At 41.8% G+C, this 20,257-nt stretch overlaps 1 protein-coding gene across 23 annotated transcripts in view; it reads right to left on the bottom strand.

The window, feature by feature from the left end:
- Nucleotides 1-20,257, bottom strand: part of lrrfip2 (leucine rich repeat (in FLII) interacting protein 2) — a 63,188-nt gene that overhangs the window by 5,308 nt on the left and 37,623 nt on the right. For 9 of the 23 annotated variants that reach the window (XM_014154297.2, XM_014154298.2, XM_014154296.2 and 6 more), the window contains 13 exons: nucleotides 13,733-13,798; nucleotides 13,289-13,378; nucleotides 12,733-12,792; nucleotides 12,299-12,355; nucleotides 12,133-12,165; nucleotides 11,345-11,416; nucleotides 10,816-10,932; nucleotides 10,304-10,345; nucleotides 9,796-9,927; nucleotides 8,859-8,930; nucleotides 7,574-7,744; nucleotides 3,352-3,444; nucleotides 2,773-2,865 (listed from right to left, as the gene is read on the bottom strand). In XM_014154297.2, coding sequence (XP_014009772.1) covers nucleotides 2,773-2,865; nucleotides 3,352-3,444; nucleotides 7,574-7,744; nucleotides 8,859-8,930; nucleotides 9,796-9,927; nucleotides 10,304-10,345; nucleotides 10,816-10,932; nucleotides 11,345-11,416; nucleotides 12,133-12,165; nucleotides 12,299-12,355; nucleotides 12,733-12,792; nucleotides 13,289-13,378; nucleotides 13,733-13,798 — 1,098 coding nt within the window. The remainder of the gene's footprint in view (nucleotides 1-2,772; nucleotides 2,866-3,351; nucleotides 3,445-7,573; nucleotides 7,745-8,858; nucleotides 8,931-9,795; nucleotides 9,928-10,303; nucleotides 10,346-10,815; nucleotides 10,933-11,344; nucleotides 11,417-12,132; nucleotides 12,166-12,298; nucleotides 12,356-12,732; nucleotides 12,793-13,288; nucleotides 13,379-13,732; nucleotides 13,799-20,257) is intronic. The other 14 variants (XM_045700692.1, XM_045700693.1, XM_045700691.1 and 11 more) reach the window with 8 other exon arrangements.

Raw genomic sequence — 20,257 nt, 5'->3', positions numbered from 1 at the left:
AAATCGGCATGCATGCATTCAATCTATTTAGTCAGGCAATGGTCCACATTATTCTCACATACGGTGTCTTCGGAAAGTATTCAGACCACTGGACTTTTTCCACGTTACAACCATATTCTAAAATTGATTAAATAAAAACATTTCCTCAGCAATCTACTCACAATACCCCATAATGACAAAGCAAAAACAGGCTCTTTGAAATGTTTGCTAAACAAAACAAAAAATATTTTTACATAAGTATTCAGACCCTTTGCTATGAGACTCGAAATTGAGCTCAGGTGCATCATGTTTCCATTGTTCATCCTTGAGATGTTTCTACAACTTGATTGACCTGTGGTAAATTCAATTGATTGGACATGATTTGGAAAGGCACACACACACCTGTCTATATAAGGTCCCACAGTTGACAGTGCATGTCAGAGCAAAAACCAAGCCATGAGGTCAAAGGAATTGTCCGTAGAGCTCCGAGACAGGATTGTGTTGAGGCACAGATCTTGGGAAGGGTACCAAAAAATGTCTGCAGCATTGAAGGTCCGCAAGAACACAGTAGCCGCCATCATTCTTAAATGGAAGAAGTTTGGAACCACCAAGACTTTTCCTAGAGCTGACCGCCCGGCCAAACTGAGCAATCGGGGGAGAACGGCCTTGATTAGGGAGGTGACCAAGAACCCGATGGTCATTCTGACAGAGCTCTAGAGTTCATCTGTGGAAATGGGAGAAACTTCCAGAAGGACAACCATCTCTGCAGCACTCCACCAATCAGGCCTTTATGGCAGTGGCCAGATGGAAGCCACTCCACAGGAAAAGGCACCTAGACTCTCAGACCCTGAGAAACAAGATTCTCTGCTCTGATGAAACCAAGATGAAACTCTTTGTCATGAATGCCAAGCATCATGTCTGGTGGAAACCTGGCACCATACCTACAGAGAAGCATGCCGGTGGCAGCATCAAGCTGTGGGGATGTTTTTCATCAGCAGGAACTGGGAGTCAGGATCGAGGCAAAGATGAACGGAGCAAAGTACAGAGAGATCCTTGATGAAAACCTGTTCCAGAGCGCTCAGGACCGCAGACTGGGGTGAAGGTTCACCTTCCAACAGGACAATGACTCTAAGCACACAGCCAAGACAACGTAAGAGTGGCTTCGGGACAAGTCTCTGAATGTCCTTTAGTGGCCCAGCGAGAGCCCGGACTTTAGCCCGATCGAACATCTCTGGAGAGACCTGAAAATAGCTGTGCAGCGATGCTCCCTATCCAACCTGACAGAGCTTGAGAGCATCTGCAGAGAATAATGGGAGAAACTCCCCGAATACAGGTGTGCCAAGCTTGTAGCGTCATACCCAATAAAGACGAGGCTGTAATCACTGCCAAAGTTGCTTCAACAAAATACTGAGGAAAGTGTCTGAATACTTATGTAAATGTTATATATTTTTTTTATAAATAAATTAGCAAACATTTCTAAAAACCTGTTTTTGCTTTGTCATTATGGGGTATTTTATGTAGATTAATGAGGGAAAAAACTATTTAATCAATTTTAGAATAAGCCTGTAACCTAACAAAATGTGGAAAAAGTCAAAGGGTCTGAATACTTTCCGAAGGCACTGTATTTTAGAATGAAATAATAATTGAAACATTGGCAAGGTCTAATAAAAGTGGTAGCTAATGGAGTACTTTTTTTCATGCTTTTTGGGGGAGGGGGCTTCTATATTAGGCCCTTTATGTACAATTATATAAATTATACAAACAATTATATAACATTTGAGGTCCTTAAATTACAATTAAGTGCTTGAAAAAGTCCCTGAAAGTCCTTGAATTTGACTTGCCAATGTGTGTATGAACCCTGCTTAAAAGGATGTTTAGTCCTAGGCATTTGTTCTTGTATAGGTTGTAGTTATGGGTCAATTCGCATATATTCACTTTTATTCCTCTACTCATGTGGAACTGCATGAAAATCCTTTTTATTTTTGTTCAAATCATTTTGTAATATTGATCCCAATGTCACAGATTGTCCCCATTCTTTATATAAATACCCATCTACACATTTGGGCAGTGGTGGAAAAAGTATCCAATTGTCATACTTGAGTAAAGTAAAGATGCCTTAATAGAAAATTAAGTAAAAGTCACCCAGTAAAATACTGCTTGAGGAAAAGTCTAAAAGTATTTGGTTTTAAATATACTTAAGTATAAAAAGTAAATGCATTCCAAAAATATACTTGAGTATCTAAAGTAAAAGTATAAATCATTTAATTCCTTATACTAAGCAAACCAGGCTGCACAATGTTCTTGTTTTTTTAATTCACGGATAGCCAGGGGCACACTACAACACACCATTTACAAACAAAGCATTTGTGTTTAGTGAGTCCGCCTGATCAGAGGCAGTAGTGAAGACCAGGCATGTTGTCTTGACAAGTGCGTGAATTGGACCATTTTCCTGTCCTGCTAAGCATTCAAAATGTAATGAGTATTTTTGGGTGTCAGGGAAAATGGAATAAAAAGTACATTATTTTCTTTAGGAATGTAGTGAAGTAAAAGTTGTGAAAAAAATATATAAATAATAAGTACAGATACCCCCCAAAACTACTTAAGTAGCACTTTAAAGTATTTTTACACCACTGATTTTGGGTGAAGGGTATTGAATCTGAACACAACTTTTCAAATTCCATTTGGTCAGAGTCAGACATACAACCAAAACTAAGCAAGCTATATCTACCTGAACATGTCTGTGCACATCTATTGCCTCTCACATCCTTCAGAGTCCCTAGCGTGACCTCCTACCCCAATCTTTTTGTCCTTCCAGTTTATCGTTTCCTGCAGGTCAAACACCTCTCTGGTGAGGGTATCTAAGTTAGTCTGGATTCGCTGGTTCTTCTGTAGTGGTATTGTGTACAGACAGAGTGAATGGGGATACAGGGTAAAACAATGAAATAGATTAAAAGGATGGAAAGAGACATGACAGGATAAATTAGGAGGAGGAAAAATAAGAAATGCAGATAAAAGACAAAAGCATTGAATAGAAATTGAGTGAGAGCGACGAAAGGTAAGACACCAAAAAAAGACCAGAGAAAAGACGGGAGGCCAGAAAATGTTATGGAGAAGAGATCATTTCAGTATAGAGAGACGAGGCAAAGAAACATGATAAAGAGCAGACGGAGAAAACGGTGAAACAGAGTGATGTCAGGAGACACTGGGATGAATGCGAGACTATGAGCGAGAAGCAGTCTCACACTTTGGATCTTCATCAAGATACTGCAGTACAGAGACTACAGGACTGTAGAGAATTGAACTGTAGAAAGAGGTGTAGAACAGGTGTGAACAGATTGCCACCAAATGTTTGTTTTCTTAATGCAGACATACCTCTATGAGTTCATCTCTCTGGCGGATTCCCTCTTTTAACTCCACTTGTTTGTGCTGCAGGACTGTGCATGTGTGCTTTTGTCTTTCTAGTTCCTGGAATGAAAGAGAAAGGACTGTTGTAAGACTCAATTAATGACAAAGGGAAAACTGCAAAACATTAATCAAAAAAAGTTTAAAATCTCAACCCCCCCAAAATAAGAGTACAGTCATGAGCAGTGAGCAATTTTCCATTGATGTTTACACCTATACCCTTTTACAGACAGACTTCACAGTATGTTTTTATTTTATCTTGAACTCATACATTTTTACCACGTTCTTGCAGAGATGAGCCTTTTATATCTCCCGTGCACATGGCGGCAAGGGTATGAGTGAGAGTAGATGTGGGCCAATGTGGGTGGATGTCTATTTTAATAAATCCATTGAATATAAACCATCACAAAGAATTCCATTATTAATTTGTTTTAGGCAGGTCCTAAGAAACATAAGACTAATACTATTTATTTTCAAAACAATGGCATATTTTTTGGTTTAACTATGTTACTAGTCTGTAAAGGCTGCGGCACGCACATGAAATCTATAGTTGTTTTGTTCATTAAACAAACAAGACACAGGCTATTCTGATCACAGTCAACACACATTTTACAGTAGGCTAAGAATAATGGAATATTTTTCCCACAGAACTTGCATCTTGGCAACATGTGGAACCTCTGTCATATAAAAAATTCTAATAATACCATTTTGAAACAGAGCCCAGGGCAAGCCCATGCTTTTATGATTCACGTTTCATCTCTTTCCAACCCTCACTCTGCTTTGTTACATTGATAGGATCCTCATTATACCGATAGAAAATAATAGCAATCTATATTTTCAAAAACATTTGAGTTTTGTTCATATTTCACAACCTCTGGCTTTTGGCGCTGCCTATATGCAGTTGTGGACTTCAGGAAACAGCAGAGGCAGCACCCCCCTATCCACATCGAGGGGACAGCAGCGGAGAAGGTGGAAAGTTAAGTTACTCGGCGCACACATCACGGACAAACTGAAATGGTCCACCCACGCAGTGTGGTGAAGAAGGCGGAACACGCCTCTTCAACCTCAGGAGGCTGAAGAAATTTGGCTTGTCACCCAAAACCCTGACAAACCTTTCCAGATGCACAATTGAGAGCATCCTTTCGGGATGTATCACCGCCTGGTACGGCAATTGCACCGCCCACAACCGCAAGGCTCTCCAGAGGGAGGTGCGGTCTACACAACACATCACCGGGGGAAAACTACCTGCCTTCCAGGACACCTACAGCACCCGATGTCACAGGAAGGCCAAAAAGGTCATCAATGACAACAACCAACCGAGCCGCTGCCTGTTCACCCCACTACCATCCAGAATGCGAGGTCAGGACAGGTGCATCAAATCTGGGACCGAGAGACTGAAAAACAGCTTCTATTCTCAAGGCCATCAGACTGTTAAAACAGCCATCACTAACACAGAGAGGCTGCTGCCTACATACAGACTTGAAATCATTGGCCACTTTAATAATGCCACTTTAATAATGTGTACATATCTTGCATTACTTATCTCATATGTATATACTTGCTCATCCATATATTTATATGTATATTTTCTTATTCCTTTACTTTGATGTGTGTGTACAAGGTAGTTGTGGAATTGTTAGATTACATGTTAGATATTGCTGCACTGTCAGAACTAGAAGCACAAGCATTTCTCTACACTCGCAATAACATCTGCATGTGACCAATAAAATTAGATTTGAAGTAAAATAACAGGCCTACACTTGATTTAGGCTACATTATTGCATGCTAAACGTTTCTGATCAGAGATAGATGAGCTATACCACCTCCACTGATTTGCCCAGCCAGAGAATTAACCGAATATACAGAGATCCAGAGAAACAAAATCACATTGATTAAGACAAGTACAGGCGTTTTGGTCAGGAGTAGGCTACTAAGTGACAGCGAGTAAAGAGAAAAATAATCCAATTGTTATGCTACATAACATGCTGGCAAAATGTTCTCATCAGTGCTCATAAATGAGCCAACTAGACGAGATGATCATGAACAGCACTCACCTCAACTTAGCTAACATTTCCGAGGCCTAACAAATATTCAAACGGAGATTCAGTGAAAAGAAAAATCGGACATTCATTAAATGATTTATCAAGACCCCACGCATGTCACAAAGCAGCGCGAAACAGTGCTGAAATAGTTGACCACACGCGGTAGGCTATTGCTTCAATCAAATGTATTACAACAATTGGAAGACTTTGGGAGTTTCAGTAAGCAAGAGTATGCCTTCAATTGCATTAGCCTACTTTATTCCAATTTTTCATCATTCAGTGATAATTATTCCTACAGCCACTCTTTATGGATCCATCCAGTTGTGGCAGACCACATGTAACAACACCTGCACATCCAAACATCACACCTGCGGGACAGGTACAGGATGGCAACAACAACTGCCCGAGTTACACCAGGAAAGCACAATCCCTCCATCAGTGCTCAGACTGTCCGCAATAGGCTGAGAGAGGCTGGACTGAGGGCTTGTAGGCCTGTTGTAAGGCAGGTCCTCACCAGACATCACCGGCAACAACCTCGCCTATGGCCACATACCCAACGTCGCTGGACCAGACAGGACTGGCAAAAAGTGCTCTTCACTGACGAGTCGTGGTTTTGTCTCACCAGGGGTGATGGTACACCCATTGGCAGCAGAGAGCAGTAGATCTCATGGTCAGACTGACTATGGTGCAGTTTGACTTGGCTGCTTTACTGATTGTAAGACCTGCACATGAACTGCAAGTACAGTGCCCTCCACTAATATTGGCATCCTTGGTAAATATGCGCAAAACAGGCATTGTTTATCCTCTTGGGTGTTTCATTCAAAAATATTTACAAAAATCTAACCTAAGTAAAATAATTGAAAGAAAAAAATTTATTCTCATATATATGTGTGCCACAATTATTGGCACCCAGTCAAATCCTTTATGCAACTTCCCTTTGCCAAGATAACAGCTCTGAGTCTTCTCCTGTAATGCGTAACGAGGTTGGAGAACACATGGCAAGGGATCTGAGACCATTCCTCCATACAGAATCTCTCCAGATCCTTCAGATTCCAAGGTCCATGGAGTCCATGATACTAGGTATCCTAACAAGTTGTCCAGGACCTTTGGAAGAAAAACAGCCCCACAACATCAAAGATCCACCTCCATAGTTCAGTGGAGATTAGGTACTTTTCTGCATGGCTATCTTTCTGTCTACGCCAAACCCACCTCTGGTGATTGTTTCCAAAAAGCTCTATTTTGGTCTCATCTGACCATAGAACCTGGTCCCAATGAAAGTTCCAGTAACGTTTGGCAAATTGTAGGTGCTTGAGTTTGTTGTTTGATGACAGCAAAGGCTTTTTTATGGCAACCCTCCCAAACAACTTGTGGTTATGTAGGTGGCGTCTGATGTTAGTTTTGGAGACTTTCTGACTAAGATCCAAGTAACGTCTGCAATTCTTCAGCTGTGATCCTTGGAGATTTTTTGGCCACTCTAACCATCCTCCTCACTGTGCGTGGGGTCAATATAGACACACTTTCTCTTCCAGACCACATGTTAACATCTCCAGTTGCTTTAAACTTCTTAATTATATCCCTGATTGTGGAAATGGGCATTTTCAAACGTTGAGCTATTTTCTTATAGCCATTTCCTAATTTGTGCAGCTCAACAACCTTTTGTCGCACATCATTACTGTATTCTCGGGTCTTTCCCATAGTGAAACAGGAAGTCATGGCTTACCTCTTAAGTGTTCCTAATCACTCAGAACTTAAAGACATAAAACATGAATGGGAATACACTTCAGTTAGATTTTACTCATAAGATTTCTAGAGGTGCCAATAATTGTAGGAAACTTTTCAGAGAAAAATAATAAAATTTATTTCACCTTTATTTTTTATCATCTTACTTCAATTAAAAAGTTAGATTTTTGTGAATATTTTGAATGATAGACCAAGAGGATAAACAGCCAAAAAATGTATTCCCACAGCCCGTTTTCTCATATTTACAAAGGGTGCCAATATTACTGGAGGGCACTGTGTGTGGACAAGTTGATTGTGCGGTTGGAGACTTTGCTGCAATTTGTATATACTCGCCTCGGTCCGAGTCTGCATGTGTTAACACTAGATGATAAAGGTTATCTACGATGCTGTGTGTGTGTTTAACACTTCACCTTAGACTTGTCCTCAGTTTCCCTCCGCATCTCGGCCATCTGCTCTTCCATCTCCTCGATGACGTCCTTGAGTGTGTCCACGTTGTAGATGAGGTTGGTTTTGTCGTTGTCCAGCTGTGCGTTCGATACCATGGCCTTTTTATACTTCTCCTCCACCTCCGAGAGCGACTCCTAGCAAGGACAAACACAGATGTTTACACACTTAACCATGGTGGGAACTATTACTATAGTAAGTACATTTATTTATGGGATACAGCTACACGACCACACTGATAATAGAACACTACATTTACTCTTACATTCCTTTAGTATCTCAACTAGGAAACCATGTTTGGGATGTTCGAAAAACACCGGCGACAGACAGACTATAGATGTTGGGTAGGGTGCAGTTCAATTAAATGTAACCTTTATTTTTCAGTCTCACCTTCAAACGAGTTCAATTCAATATGACGCATTTTAACAGTGACTAGAGCTCTTACGCTAAATGAACAATACTCATATAAAAAAACATACAATTTATGTACACTAGTAATATCTTAAATAAGACCTAAAACAGAGGAAAGGCTCTATCTCAAGGGTTCCACCGGTTGTCCATCTCAGGTTTGATTGTGTTTAAGAATCTGGGGGGTTGAAACGTCATCACAATGCTCCCCACCTTGGAATTGTCTCACATTGTAATCAATGACAAAACCCGAGATGGACCAATGATCAAAACGGATACACTTGATATGCATTGTGGCAGTGATGAAAAGGCATCTGAAAAAAAAAAACTACTTGAGGCCAAGGAACAAAAATATATCAAAACATGAGCAAGTTCAGCTATTGTGTTAGTAAAGTACTTTAAAAAAAACAAAAAAAAACAAATATACTTCCTCAGACTTTTTTAGGGTGGCTACAGAAAAGAAGCACAGCCATTCAGTGCTATGTGAATGAAAGCTTGTCATTTTCTGGGTAGGACTACAAACCCTGAAACCCATCCAACAGGCTTCTGCAAGACAAGACAATTCTTAGTCTTGCTCTTACCCCCAAGCACTGCTAGGGTTCAAGCAAGGCTTTCCATCCTTTCCATTCCCAGTGAGTTTCAAACTGAGCAAGAAAGGTCATGCAGGGAACATGCCATCAGACAGGGAGCCAAGATAGAAATGAGTGCTTTCGGTGTTACAGTTAGTCAGTGGAGCCCTAGAGGGGGTGAGGGAGGGGGGAGACGTAGGTACAGTGGGGTTAGTGATGCCATAAGGCTCCCAGAGGACAAGAGAAGGCATGCTGTGAGCTCAGGCCCCTCTACCTTCAGCTCTTTAAGCCCCTGCATGTACCGCCCCTCTACATCCTGAATCTGGTCCTTTAGATCATAGATATCCTGTAGAGCAGACGGGAGGAAGGGTTGGTTGGGGTGAATCGGGGGAAACCAGGGAGAATTAAGGACAGATTGACAGATTTAAGACAGAGCACCCGTGCTGTTGGCATCTGAAGACAGTCATTTACCCAACGGTATGCAGACATACACAAGGACAGCTTGATAGGAAGTTGAAGAAACATGTCACTTCCAGTCTTCCCATGCATACATGGAGTCAATATGTAACATAAGGCGTTGAGAGCAGGGAGGTGTGGATTTTTCAGATCATCTCTGAACTCAAATTAAACAGTTGTGAGGAAAAGAGTAAACTACTACACATGGTTCACTGTAAAAAGTAACTTATATTTCAAATCGACATTTGAATGTTATTAGTGTTTTAGATAACATTGGTATTGATACTGACACACAACACTTATCTAACCGTATAATGACAAGTTGTAATTAAACCTTGTAATCAATCAAATGTATTCATATAGACCTTTTTTACATCAGCCGATGTCAAAGTGTTATACAGAAACCCAGCCTAAAACCCCAAACAGCAAGCAATGCAGGTGTAGAAGCACAGTGTCTAGGAAAAACTCCCTAGAAAGGCAGAGAAACCTAGAGAGGAAACAGGCTCTGAGGGGTGGCCAGTCCTCTTCTGGCTGTGCCGGGTGGAGATTATAACAGTACATGGCCAAGATGTTCAAACATTCATAGATGACAAGCAGGGTCAAATAATAATAATCACAGTGGTTGTAGAGGGTGCAACAGGTCAGCACCTCAAGAGTAAATGTCAGTTGGCTTTCCATAGCTGAGCATTCGGAGTGGTGTTTATGCAATGGTGTTTATGCGACTGGTGGTGGTGTGTGTGTGTGTGTGTGTGTACCCTCAATTCACTCAGACTGGTGTCAGGATCGACAATGCTGCCTGTGTCTGCACTGCCCCGTCTCGAGGAGGTCCCCCCCAGGGAGGCCAGGGTGGCCGGGGAGAGGCCGGGAGTAGTGCAGCGCGAGGAAGGCTTGGGAAAAAAACAACACAAAGCACCTTAGTCAAGAGCTCAAGTCAACACAGCACATAACAGACACACCCCGGGACTGTCATTCAACACTGACACTACTGGGCCCTGGCTTAACTGATCCACCCATTCAGTTCCAACCAGCCCCACTAAGATTATATATCACCCGGCATTACCACAGCTCTATGCGGAGGATATGAGGAAACTAACAATATGGACCTGAACGGTGTGGCGATGAACGCAGGCAGAAATATGGATCGGAAACCTATTTAAATGATTTAGACCTACATTGGTCACGGTCATCATTGATCATCATTGATACAAATAAAATGGCCTGAAGACATGAACACTGGATCTCTCTCCTGCTTGTTGTACTCACTCGGCTGTAGTCTACGAAGGTCTTATCACATTTTTCATCCAGCTGAAAAGAAATAAGGAAACAATCATTTTAACAGACATGCCAACGGCATCCGCATGCATGAACTGATTTCGTATCCAAAGTGGCACATGCTTGATGCCAAACCTGATCACACCCTGCAAATCAGTTAGGGACTGCTGCATGTTCATAGATCATACCAGGCATAGACACACAGGTTATTCAGAACAGAGAACTTTATTCAATTGTCTTTATTTGCAGCAAACACATGCTGTGAAGACACAAAACTAGCCATAATACTATTCATAACTAGCCTAGTCCCAGATCTATTATGTGCTAAATAGCCAACACATTGACAATGACTATAGGAGTTGACTATACAGCGAGCACATAACTGGGCATCAGTATGAAAACACAGGCTGTGAGAAATCATCCAAAAACACTGCGTTACGTGTCCACAACTGCAATCCAGTGCATTCCATCGCACGCCAGTGTGTTGATGGCGGGTAACTTACAGCGTCCAGGTCATCTGGGATACACAGGTCATCCAGGTCAGACACAACGCTGCCCCTGCGGTTGGAGCGGCTGAAATAGTCAGCGGCCGACTCACTGATGTCAGAGAAATCGGACGACTATTGAGCAGATACAGGGTGGGGGGGATCAGAGACAGACGGATGGTAGAGATAGTGAACGAGGGAGAGGAAGGAAATGAGGTCAGAGGAAAACATGGAAAGTCTAAAAGAGAGAGCCATAGGGCATAGGCCTACATCCAGTCAGTGTGTAGTGAAATGTCAACTATAGGATGAAAAACTATAAAAAAAAGGAACAGAATAGATACGTTGTCCATTTTACAACGGAAATTGAAAAGGATAGACTGAAGCCTACATATAACAGTGCTGCACACTAACATAGCAGCAAGGCAAACCCAAAAAGGTCACCAAAAGGGAGACATCCAAAGTAAATAACCCATATATAAACCCTAGAAACAGTGCCTGTTACTATTAAATCCCCCCTCCAGAGCCTAACCTAACCCCAGGGTCTCACCACGCTGTCTCTCCTGCCGCGACTGTAGCGCTCCTGGGACACGGTGCTGGCAGTATCGTCATCAGAGGAGTTCTGTGAGGAGCATGAACAGTCAGGATCGCCCCTTATCAGAGTACTGTATCCACATGCACTTGGCACACACCTCACTAAACACATCAATCAGATGCACTTTCAGCATTTTCATTTGCTTTTGAAGCTCTCGAGATGTGATGACCTCCACAAGCTAATAAAGCCTACTGGCATTCTGTATCTGGATTATACAAAATACCAACTTTCTCGGTCCATCAGGTCATGTAATTAGGCTGATCTGACCAAATAATACGGAGTAGAACTCAAACAAATTGACGAGAGAGTAGTCCCATCAGCCTACATCGTCTTGACCTGCACACCACTGCGTGCAACACATGGCACCTCAAAACCACAAATGCAATAAAGTGGAAGATACTATACACTTTGCCAATTAATTGTCTGTCCAGTCACTGCTATATATTAAAAATGTGCAAGGCACTTAACCCTAATTTGCCGCAGGGGCGCTGTGCTACTATGGCTGAGTGTAAACACATTTCACTGCACCTATCCAGTGTGTGACAACAAAACATCCATTTATGTATCCCTAGACGTGACGTGGGGATGGCTAGGGAAGATGGTGTGGGTAGGTAGCCTGTTAGTAATGGCAGTGTGTGGGTTTAAGTATGGTGGAGAGTCTCAGTTCCAGGCTTGGGAGTATGGTAACGCCAGACTAAGTTAGTGTACACCATGCAGGTGGTGTGACTGAATATGGGGCTCACCACAGGGCTGGAGCACCAGCTGTACTCAGAGGGCTGTAGTGTGGGGGGACACACACACACACACACACAGCATTGACATGGTGGGGACACAGATAGGCCAGTATGCTGCTGGCCCTGGTGACATCATTAAACACTATTCAATTATAGACACACACAGAACACTTACAGTATGCAATTGAGAACCAGTGTACGAGCCATACAGACCGTCGTCATTTATAGAAGCCTGAAGGCACAAGGGAGAGAGCATCCAAAACTCAGCAACGCACAAGAGGGAGCAATGACCTCAGTCAGAGAATCTTACAGGCTGAGTAACATGCCTTTCTCAACATTAACTAAATATAAACAGTGGGATATTTCCTGCATCAACCGATTGCTGTAGTTATTCTTAGTAGAAAGCACTGATCTGACAAAAAACCATATCTTATCAAACATAGCCCACCAGACCGCATAACCTCAGCCCCACTAAGTGGCCACGGTGACCATTGGACCTAAATATAAATGACCTAGGGAGAACCCTGGCCATGGCTATCAGATGTATCAGAGAGGACTGGGGTCTGGTCTTCTTTGAAGGTGATATGAAGGCATGCGTGCGACACTGACCAGGCTGTAGCTGCGTGTCAGCCCCGAACCAGAGCCAGCGGTGGAGGCCACAGATGGGGCCTGTGAGGAGGGGAGAGGTAGAGGAGAAGGGGTGTGGGACAGTTAGAGGACAGTCACAGAGAGCAGGGGTGGGGGTTGGTAGGAAAGTGTCCTCAGTGTGAGGAGAAACAAACGCCATTGCCCTGTCCCTGGGGCCCTGAGAATAGAGCGCTGTGATGTGAATACGACTACAGAGTGAGGTGACTGTCCCTGTCAACTGAAAATGAATGAGGTGTTGCATGTACGTCATTGAGGTCCAACAGCAATTTCATTATAATGAATAACTAACTACTGTAAACCTTTGAGTGCGAACACACACTGACACTATAAAAACCCTCTGTGTGTAGTTAACCATTCACAATGGGCCACCTCAACTGCCGTTTATACGTCCCATAAACTTGAGTAGATAAAAACTCTATTCTTCTTTAAGTAGTTTCAGTTCAACTAACTAGCTTTCACCACTTAATCTAGACAGGGAAGGGCTAGAAATAGGCCAGGACCGAAGAGAAGGACAAACCCGAGGCTGATAGGTGGAAGTAGTGGGAGGAGGAAGTTTGGTGGTGTTCTTTAAGCTGCTGTAGTTCCTCTGATCATGGTACAAGCCAGTCTGGAGGAGGAGAGGATGAGTGCAATAGTATGATATGACCATAAACAGAGACAGGGGGAAATGAATAATGCACAATAACATGCCAAAGCTGTGACATGCCTTGTCATCTATATTTCTGAATTTTGCACTATCAAAAATTGAAAGTATCACAGGGCACGGATGTCTATAACAGAACAGTTATGTAATACATAGAGCATGCACAAAGAGAGAAAAACAACTTCCTAGATAGATTTTCTCAATTACATTGGCCACCAATGTAATAGGTCCAATTAACTGCTTCCAGTTAGTTGGACCAGGGCGCCCAGAGAAGCTCACACTAGGAGAGAACACACACACACACACACACACACTGACCAGCAGGCCCTTCCTGGAGCTGCTGGACACGGGAGCCTTCTTATGCAGGTCGTTGTACACAGAGCTCTGGCAGGGAAGAGGGGACATGAAATGGGGGAACACCAGAAGTTAACTCACGCTACCAAAGCAAATCTTACTTAGGGTCACAGTGACCCAAGACCCAAAGCCACGGAAAGTAGGGGTGCTGAAGGGCCTGCAGCACCCCCTGATAAATTGCAATAATGTTTCCAAAATTATACAATTACTCCTGTCAGAACATTGACTGAATTTGGGCAGCACACGCGCCAAATATTGAACAGCTTGTTGCTTTGCGGCTATAGAAATATAATCAATAGAACCCAGCTAGCACATAACGTTCTGAGAACCATGTTTCATAGAGCTTGGTGAGTGTGTTTGTACTATCGTTATTTTGCATACAACCTTCCCATAAGGTTTCCTCATGGTTCTATTTAAACTAATACTCTCAAATTGTTCAGAGAACGCTAACAAACAACCTTCTTCTATGGGAGTTCAGTACTTTAGCATAATGCTTTCTGCAGACTTCATGGTTCAATTTCAAGTCCAGTTCTCAGAACATTAAGAAAACTTTCCATAATAAAAAAATAAAAAACATTAACACTCCAAGAACATTCTAAGAAGGTTATTTAAAATCATACATTCTGTTCGCAACATCAAAACACTATCCTCTCTTGTTAAGTGTGTAGGCTGCACCTACTAATTGGCCACACCTTATTTTAATAAGTGCTTGTTTTCGTTTGAAAATGGGGCTGTTTGAATAGACAAAAATGTACTTATGACAAAAAATAAAAAAACATTGCATGCTAGCTCCATCATGGTGGCGCAGTGGACTAGTTCCATGGATAGGAAGCAGAAGATTATAGGTTTGAATCTCACTGATGCCATGCCACAATAAAACAAAACAAAAAAAAAACATTTGCATGATTTAAGCCTTTTGCTAATTAATTTACATGTGTCCTATCTGTGCTTGGAGTTCAAAACAGTTAACCCAAACTAAGCTAGCAATGCTTTCAGAATGTTATTTAATAACCTATAATTCCTGTTCTCCGAATGTTAATAAAACCTCCCAGGAAAACTTTCAGGGAACCATAGAAAAACATTCTCAGAACCTCCCTGAAAAATGAATGAAATTTTAACTTCAGTTCTCTGAACGTTTAATTGGTCAATTACTGGCTTACGTTCCCACAACTTCCAAGGAACCAAACATGCTAGCTGGGTAGCGTTTTGGTAGTTTACCTTGTAAACTCATGGGTATGCTCAAAATGGCTGTCAGTCCTGACTTGATTGGGCACTTTCGTTCTATGGATTCTATTTCTCTTCGCAGATCTCAAAATACAAATCGCAGGAAATAAATTTGGAAAGCAAATGCCTACTGCTGAAAAGAGAAGACTAACTTGTCAGTAGAAGCTAAAAAATTTAAATCTCAACGAACAGCACTGTTTTTCAAAGTAGCTCAGACCTATCTTGAGACCATCACCTGTACGGTGAGCCCAGGCTACACAGTCATGCTATCTATCTTCATCATTGGGTGAGTCAGTACCACTGGAAAGTTGATTTAGTAGCCTACTGTAGCTTATCATATTTATACATTTCCTCCTAATATTGTACAATCTGGGTTTCTTCCTTCTTTCAAGACCAGTGCCCGGTTATCTTAGAACCATAAGGATCCTAGGGTTCTAACAATGAACTTCTCCTAAGATGCTTTTGGGAAACCGGGCACAGGCCTTTATTTATCTGCTTGACAGTGTCAGAGCAGCCACTCATTTCAGAATTTGTGTAGTATTAAAAAAGATTGATGTCTCCTGTCATAAAGGCCTAAATGACCTAGAATTGCATGAAATGCATTCATAAAAAGGACAAGTATTCTGTAAGATGTGCGCACTCTACATGATTTACGCAAGTTCTTTCAGTTGAAATCCGTCACTAACCACATTTCCATCCACAGTTTTATGCAAGTCCAACCAACCATATCTAAAAAAAATTAAAAAATCACGACAGCTGTGATGGAAACAGAGTTGGCACAATTTGATAAATGCTGACAGATAATTGGTTTGTTAGACATCGTGGGATCTTTTTGTCTGTAAAATGTATTGTGAGAAATGGCGGTGTAAACGCCTTCACGAGCAAATATTGATATAGTAACAATCACATTGAAGCAAACTTGGGAGTCACGCGATATGGTGTGTGTGGTCCTCCCGCTACGACTCGGGAAACCATAAAGTTCATTAGACTTCAGATGAAATAAGTTATGAACTTCAGGGGTGGTGAATGTGCCCGGTAATGAGCTTGATGTTGCTTTGCAATAAATATTGAGGGTTTTATTCTGGTGTAATGATCAATGCATGACAAATTCTCACTCTTATCCATAATAATCTTATGTGGCCTAGACTCGCTGTTGGTTAGAGTGCAGATGCCAAGACCAGAGTAGGCACATTTGCTATTTAACGCAACAGTTTGTAACAAAACTATGAGTAGAGTTGAAAATGCGATGGTACGTGAAACATTACATTTATGTGCAGTGTCAACAAGCACCGATTTTTATCCACAAAAAAGTTATATTTTTGCCAAGGCAGCAGCTACTCTTCCTGGGGTCCAGCAACATTAAGGCAGTTATATAGAATTAAAAACATTACATGAACAAACATTCAAAACAACACTTTTCACAACACATTAAGTGTGTTCCCTCAGGCTACTACTCTACTATCACATATCTACAGCGCATTCAGAAAGGATTCAGATCTCTTGACTTTTCCACATTGTTACATTACAGCCTTATTCTAAAACGGATTACATCGTTTTTCCCCTCAATCTACACACAATACCCCATAATAACAAAGCAAAACATGTTTTTAGAAGTGATTGCAAATTTATATACAAAGAAAAACTGAAATATCACATTTACATAAGTATTCAGACCCTTCACTCAGTAATTTGTTGAAGCACCTTTGGCAGCGATTAAAGCCTTGAGTCTTCTTGGGTATGACACTACAAGCTTGGCACAGTTGTATTTGGGGAGTTTCTCCCATTCTTCTCTGCAGATCCTCTCAAGCTCTGTCAGGTTCGATGGGGAGTGTCACAGCTATTTTCAGGTCTCTCCAGAGATGTTCGATCAGGTTCAAGTCCAGGCTCTGGCTGGGCCACTCAAGGACATTCAGAAACTTGTCCCGAAGCCACTCCTGCGTTGTCTTGGCTGTGTGCTTAGGGTCGTTGTCCTGTTGGAAGGTGAACCTTCACCCCAGTCTGAGGTCCTGAGCTCTCTGAAGCAGGTTTTCATCAAGGATCTTTGTACTTTCCTCCATTCATCTTTCCCTCGATCCTGACTAGTCTCCCAGTCGCTGCCACTGAAAATATCCTCACAGCATGATGCTGCCACTACCATGCTTCACCGTAGGGTTGGTGCCAGGTTTCCTCCAGACGTGACGCTTGGCATTCAGGCCAAAGAGTTCAATCTTGGTTTCATCAGAGCAGAGAATCTTCCCTGACCAAGGCCCTTCTCCCAAGATTGCTTAGTTTGGCAGTGCAGCCAGCTCTAGGAAAAGTCTTGGTGGTTCCAAACTTCTTCCATTTAACAATGGAGGCCACTATGTTCTTGGGGACCTTCAATGCAGCAGAAATGTTTTGGTACCCTTCCCCAGATCTGTGCCTCGACACAATCTGGTCTCGGAGCTCTACGGACAATTCCTTTGACCTCATGGCTTGGTTTTTTGCTCAGCATGCACTGTTAACTGTGAGACCTTATAGACGTGTGCCTTTCCAAATCATGTCCAATCAATTGAATTTACCACAGGTGAACTCCAATGAAGTTGTAGAAACATCTTGATGATCAATGGAAACAATTTCGAGTCTCATAGCAAATGGTCTGAATACTTATGCAAATAAGGTGTCTGTTATATTTTTTTGAAATTTGCAAAAAAATCTAAAAACGGTTTTCACTTTGTCATTATGTGGTATTGTGTGCATATGAGGAAAAAATATAATTTAATACATTAACATAAAATGTGGAATAAGTCAAGTGGTCTGAATACTTTCCAAATGCACTGTATAATATAAAATCCATGTGTACGTGTGTGTAGAGTGTGTGTCTTTTAACAGTCCCCGCTGTTCCATGAGGTGTATTTGTATCCGTTTTTAAATCTGATTTTACTGCTTGCATCAGTTACTTGATGTGGAATAGAGTTCCATGTAGCCATGGCTCTATGTAATACTGTGTGCCTCCCATAGTCGGTTCTAGACTCGGGGATTGTGCAGAGACCTTTGGTAGCATGTCTTGTGGGATATGCATGGGGGTGTCCGAGTTGTGTGCTAGTAGCTTAAACAGACACCTTGGTGCATTCAGCATGTCAACACTTATAACAAAAACAAACAGTGATGAAGTCAATCTCTCCTCCACTTTGAGCCATAAGAGATTTAGATGCATATTATTAATGTTAGCTCTCCATATACATTTAAGGGCCAGCTGTGCTTCCCTGTTCTGAGCCAATTGTAATTTTCTGAGGTCACCCTGTGGCACATGACTGAAAAATAGTCCAGGTGCAACAAAACTAGAGCCTGTAGGACCAGCCTTGCTGATAGTGTTGTTAAAAAGGCTGAGGAGCGTTTTATTATGGACATACTTCTCCCCATCTTAGCTTCTGTTGTATCAACATGTGTTGACCATAACAGTACAATCCAGTGTTACTCAAAGCAGTTTAGTCACCTTAACTTGCTCAATTTCCACAATATTCATTACAAGATTTAGTTGAGGTTTAGGGTTTAGTGAATGATTTGTCCCAAATACAATGCTTTCAATTTTTGAAATATTTAGGACTCATTTATGCCTTGCCACCCATTCTGAAACTAACTTAAGCAGTGATTTCCCTCGCTGTAGTAGCTGACGTGTATAGTGTTGAGTCATCCGCATACATAGACACACTAGCATTAATCAAGGCCAGTAGCATGTCATTAGTTAGAATTGAAAAAAGGGGCCTAGACAGCTGCCCTGGGGAATTCCTGATTCTACCTGGATTATGTTGGAGGCTTCAATTAAAAGAACACCATCTGTGTTCTGTTAGACAGGTAACTCTTTATCCACTATAAAGCAGGGGGAGAAAAGCCATTCGTTTTTCCAGCAGCAGACTATGGTCGATAATGTCAAAATCCACAATTAACTAACAAAACAGCTCCCACAACCTTTTTATCAGACATTTTTCTCAGCCAATCAGTCATTTGTGTAAGTGCCGTGCTTGTTGAATGTCCTTCCCTATAAGCGTGCTGAAAGTCTGTCAATTTGTTTACAGTAAAATAGCACTGTATCTGGTCAAACTATTTTTTTCAAAAGCTTACTAAGGGTTGGTAACAGGCTTATTGGTTGGCTATTGGAGCCAGTAAAAGGGGGCTTTACTATTCTTGTGTAGCGGAATTACTTTTGCTTCCCTCTAGGCCCACACACACTTTAGATTGAAGATATGGCAAACAGGAGTGGCAATATCGTCCGCTATTATCCTCAGTCATTTTTCATCCAAGTTGTCATACCCCGGTGGCTTGTTATTGTTGATAGACAATATCTTCACCTCTCCCACTTTACGGAATTCAAAATTATAATGCTTGCATAATTTGATCAGTTATACAGTTAAATGTGCCACCAAGTGGATGGAAAACTAGCTAATGATGGTGAAAATCTGGAGTCGGGCAGTATAGTGTACAAATACATGTGCATGTAAAAAGCACCTTTTCTGGTAAAGCATGCAATTAAAGCGATTAAATCAAGCTTTTCTTATCCCACTCACTATGCAAAACCTCTCATACACGCTACCACATTTGAATCAGTATGTAATGACATTCAAGTTTACAAAAGACGAAAACTAAAATGAACACGTCGCTGATTGAACTATACTGAACAAAAATATAAAATGCAACGTCACGTCGGTCCCATGTTTCATGAGCTGAAATAAAAAATGAATGAGCTGAAATGAAAGATTCCAGAAATGTTCCATAAGCACAAAAAGCTTCTCTCTCTCAAATGTGGTGCTCAAATTTGTTTACATCCCTGTTAGTGAGCATTTCTCCTTTGACAAGATAATCTATCCACCTGACAGTTGTGGCATATCAAGGAGCTGATTAAACAGCATGATCATTACACAGGTGCACCTTGTGCTGGGGACAATAAAAGGCCACTAAAATGTGCAATTTTGTCACAACACGATGCCACAAGTTTTGAGGGAGCGTGCAATTGGCATGCTGACTGCAGGAATGTCCACCAGAGCTGTTGCCAGATATTTCATGTTAATTTCTCTACCATAAGCCTACCACAATGTTGTTTTAGAGAATTTGGCAGTACGTCCAACTGGCCTCACAACCGCAGACCACATGCAACCACACCAGCTCAGGACCTCTACATCTGGATTCTTCACCTGCGGGATCGTTTGAGATCAGCCACCTAGTCCTCATAGTCCTCACCACGGTCTTGACCTGACTGCATTTCAGTGTCGTCACCGACTTCAATGGGAAAATGCTCACCTTCGAAGGCCA

The sequence above is a fragment of the Salmo salar genome, chromosome ssa18, assembly GCF_905237065.1.
Source record: "Salmo salar chromosome ssa18, Ssal_v3.1, whole genome shotgun sequence".
Classification (NCBI taxonomy): domain Eukaryota; kingdom Metazoa; phylum Chordata; class Actinopteri; order Salmoniformes; family Salmonidae; genus Salmo; species Salmo salar.
Note: the sequence above shows the minus strand (reverse complement) of the source record. Positions and strands in the feature narration are given on the sequence as shown.